This window comes from Bidens hawaiensis, unplaced genomic scaffold (genome assembly GCF_021521415.1).
Source record: "Bidens hawaiensis isolate Kalapana, Puna unplaced genomic scaffold, B.hawaiensis_p1.1 tig00005179_1, whole genome shotgun sequence".
NCBI classification, from domain to species: domain Eukaryota; kingdom Viridiplantae; phylum Streptophyta; class Magnoliopsida; order Asterales; family Asteraceae; genus Bidens; species Bidens hawaiensis.
In genome coordinates, this window is record NW_027491332.1 from 627,427 (window position 1) to 632,066 (window position 4,640).

General features: G+C 34.9%; 1 protein-coding gene across 1 annotated transcript; it reads right to left on the reverse strand.

Moving 5' to 3' along the window:
* Nucleotides 1-1,056: 1,056 nt before the first annotated feature.
* On the reverse strand, nt 1,057-4,299 carry LOC143629199 (proline transporter 2-like). Its single transcript, XM_077098537.1, has 7 exons — nt 4,002-4,299; nt 3,027-3,251; nt 2,852-2,946; nt 2,581-2,770; nt 1,897-2,021; nt 1,608-1,823; nt 1,057-1,527 (listed from the first exon to the last, which is right to left on the reverse strand). The coding sequence occupies exons 1-7, from the start codon at nt 4,105-4,107 to the stop codon at nt 1,150-1,152; spliced, it is 1,335 nt and encodes a 444-aa protein (XP_076954652.1). The 5' UTR covers nt 4,108-4,299; the 3' UTR covers nt 1,057-1,149.
* Between the last annotated feature and the right edge of the window lie 341 nt (nt 4,300-4,640).

Genomic DNA, 4,640 nt, shown 5'->3' on the forward strand with positions numbered 1-4,640 from the left:
CAGATCTAATATGCTACGACATGCCTGGATTTGCTGTGTCGGATTAATGATAAAATTTAATTGTTGTGCCAATTTGAATCTGCCGCCAATGGATCCAACTGTTGCGCCAAAAGACACCTGTCACGCTCTGATTGATTGATAATTTAAAAAGTCAAGGCTATATTGTTATTTTTCTCCGTCGAAATGGATATTTTCATGATTTTCCAAAAGAATCAGTGTAAAGTATGTTACCTTATTATGCAATAAGTTGTTTGCGCAATTAACCATTAATCCAGTCTTTCATGTTAGCAACTACTAATGGAACAAAAACAACTCTTGACATGTGTAATTGTTATTTGGTGCAGAAGAAAGTTTGTGAAGATGCTTGATGAACTAGACGGAGGGCGTTTGAGTTGGGACGAGTTCTCATTGCAAGTCAAGAAAGTGCACACAAATAGAACAAGCCGACCGAGGCGTAGACTGGGCGGGATTAAGCCAAAACGCGAGGAGAACTTTTATGCGAATCCATACCCTGGTTGCATATGTGAGAATAGGTAGGTTAGATTGTAGAAACAGACAAGAAGTGATGAGAAAAAGAACATGAAAGGTTCACTTGCAAAGTGTAGAAGGAAAATGAAGAATAGATGCAAAGTGGAAATAGGATATCAAAGGAAAGAAACTTAAAAGTACAACATACATGCATTTTGGGTTCAGTTGTAGCATGTTTTTTTATTGATTTATAGATTTGGTGTATAATGAAGTTCTATTACACATGACTACTACAACTCGGTTAGCAACAACTCGCCTTCAGCACATTTGTGCAAAAAACAGTATTTAGTTTCAAATCAAATCTCTTTATAAAAATGGACTCGCTTGTAAAATGAACGAATACACGAGGTAGATGAATAAAGAAATTTAGTGATGTGTTAAAGTACATTTACAAACTATTTGTTATATGTATGTCTATGTGTATAGTATTTTAATGTAGTGGATAACAATCTAACTTTCTCATGTAATACATTTGATTTGTATAGAAATCAAACAATTTTGTATTCTATAAGCTTCGAATCAGTACAAAATTGGATTAAAATCCTAGTCTAGAACACAACCCACCGAAAAACATTTCTGTTAAATAATAAAATAACTTTTTTTACAAACAGAAAATAAAAGTTACATATCAGCAAAAATGTGATAAGTTTTGGAGTGAACAACTATAAGCCTCAAGGCTGCAACTGTTGCTGCAACCGCCATGAGTCCAAAGAAACAAACATTGAGCCAATGCCATGACTTATGTAAGGAGTTTAGCTTATGTTTGTTGGCCACTAAGTACATATGATTTGCAAGTATAAATGTTAGTGGAAATGTACTAATTGCCCCCGTTAAACTCATGAAGTCTCCAAGAAACGGTAACGCTGCTGATACAAAAGTAGTGATCACAATGTATCCACCTCTAACCATGATTCTGAATGACAAGTTTCTAAACATTATTGAACTTCCTTTTATTCCATATGCGGTGTCCAAATACTCATACATCGGGCTTGCAAATATCTACAGAAAAAAACAAATAATTAACCGCGTTTATAATATGTTGTAACTTGTAACTAAGCATAATAGTAGAAGAATATTACGTGTAGAGCTATAACCGATTGTAAAAAGGCGGACACATTGGCAGACGTTTTCAACCAAACCGGACCGTTAACACTGTCGAGCAAATAAGCAGAAGCGCTGTTCCCGTAAGCCCAGTAACCTATGAAGACAACCGCGTATAGTGGTAAAACCCCAAGTGAAAACTGGAAGTAGAGAGCCTTCATCATGTTACTAACAACTGGTGGTCTCACTGTTGCCTATAACATAGGAAACATCATTCATCTTTATAACATATTCATAAAAGATTCATGGTTGGTTTATGAATCTTACCTGTATTTCTGGCAGCATTCCTGTGTTAAATGCAAACACAAGACTTGCAGAGGCACCAATAGTTGTAAAAATCTTGCTTGTGTGTGTTCCTGAAATGCTATAGTCCCTTGGTGGCGCGTTAATTCCTGTACTTATTTCATCAAACACCTTTCTAAACAAAGGAAATTAGGGGTGTGAATTTTTGACACTACACGTGAACATAACACGAATATCACAGGTTTGTGTTTAACATAAACGGGTCAAGTCAGTTTTAAGTCAAACCCGTGAACACGTCTAGCTAAATGGGTTGTGTCTGTATCAACAGGTTAATGGGTTGACTCGATTAATTATTTATTTCTTACAAAATTTGTGCTTATGTCAAAAGTTAAATTAATTTGAGTATTGTATGCTATACACTAAAAGTTAAAGTAGTAATTGATGTTATTATTATAAGAAAAATATTATTATTTTATATAAATTGCCTTTTTTTGTTGTAAACTTGTAATTTTAAAGAGTTAATCTATAAGATATAAAAAATTTGGGTTAAACAGACTATGTTCATGTCACCCCTCAAATATTTATGTCGTATTCAGATTCATATGTCTGACATGATTCTCGAGTTCATGTCTGGTTAGACCCGCAAACACAGACTCGCTTAGCACCCCCAAAGGAAATCATCAATGATCAGAGAACACACAATTTTACCATCGCGCAGAGACAGAGAAACTGCTGTAACAATATATACTAAGCTCAAGAACGTCGAAAAGCCAAGCCAAATTCTTAAAGCTGACAGATGAGGGATACAAATCGCAAAAAGGCCACAAGCGAACCCTGCAATTACAATGAAGTATGGGAGTTTCATTGCATTGTCATCCGTGAATGTTTTATAAATCGCCTGCACGATCATATAACAAAGTTAGCCGATATAGAACAGGTAAATACATAATACATGGATAGTATCATTAATCATTCGTACCTTTAGCGCCTGACCAGACAGTATGATATATCCAACATTAATCATGAAAAGATTCACATACTGCAACACCCATGTAAGAGAATAAACGCTCGAACCTGCAATGTATCAGTTCTATGAGTCTTGTTGTGAAGAATGTGTAATGTAAAACATGTGTTGTGTGTTTTTTGGTGATTACCATACACAAAGCCTGCAAGGTCTCTATATCTGATATGTCTTTTACCACCAAATTCATGGAGCTTTGCGATAAGGGTGTTCGCGTATAGTGATATAAATGTTGCTAAAATTAAACCCACTACTCCACCTACCCAGCCAAGCGGGACCATAACCGCACCTGAGTATCCCAACACGTATGCGCTGTTGATACCCGTTGTAAGAACAAATCCCGCTTGAAACCATGAATCTACATGATCACAAAAAACGGATTAACCCAAAGTAGAGAAACTTCCATGAACTTGATTTATAGTCTAAACCAACCACACATCCAGTCTAATTTATCAAATTATGAGTTAAATGTTGATTTCATATTTCAAATTCTCGGATAGCTTTATGAATCGTGTAGACGTTTTACTTTCAAATTTAAGTAGTTAGTGGGTGGACAAAAACTAATTTTCTTTTTTTGAAGAAAACTATTTAGATTTCTCATTAAACTCAAAATGATTACAATAAAGTAGCAGGCAAACGCTCACGATTTCCACTAAACAGTTAGCACTAGTGGTAATAGCTTACTAGTGAGCTTGCTTACAGCTACTGAACTAATTAAGTTGCCATTCATCTTTAGTTCCCACTAATGACCATTTTTAATGCAACCTTTACCATTTTTTCAGAACGACCTTGTCAGGGGCATTGTCTCTTGGACCCTTCTGGAGGCTGCCCCGAAGGGCCCCTGCCAGGGGTGATAGTCTAGCAATTTGGCCTCATAGAACCCTTGAGGTTCCACGATGTACAAAATCATAACACATGCGATTGAACGCACACGTCACACAACCTTTAACTCTATTCAATATTTATTTCAATTCCTCGTTTGCTCTAAAGCAAAATCAATACTAAAACAATATTAATGACACTATCATATATTCATATTTAAATTCAACACATGCATGCTTATAATAACATGAATAAAACCCGAAAACTTAAATAGAAGAGTACGTACCACTGCTGATCTTATGAGCTGTTTCAGGGATTTCAATGGCTAATTGTTCCTCATTGTAAATCTTCAAAGGACTACGTGGATCAGTGCCATCTTTTTGGATGTCCATCAATACTACCCAAAAATAAAAACCCTAATTATTCTTGTAACTCATTTCTATGTATGAATCGATCAACACATAATATTCTTGATATTACATCTAACTCAGTGTTTGTGTGCGTACATGTGTTTATGGAGATCGAAATAATATTGTGAAGATAACAAACTTCAAAGTGAGAACGAGACTGGAGCCTGAAATATCGTGACAGCTGATTTTTTCTTTTGAAATTTGCTGTTCGAAAAAGAAGCTGATTTTTTCTTTTGTTACTAATTTTCCAGTTTTACCAAATTAATCTGATTTGTTTAATTCCTATTTAATCATAATTGTTAAAAACTTTAACTCAATGCAAATTGCATGACTTCAAAACGTTATCTTTTCTTGGTAGTTATTGGTAGTTTGGTACACACTCTCATCTCCTTGGCATGAATGGTAAGAATAGTAAAAAATGTATTTTTCAAACAAATAACGGCTCACATTAAAATAATACAATTTTATATTAACAAGGTATTGAAAATGTTCATTTTAAGCTAACTTTTTATTTA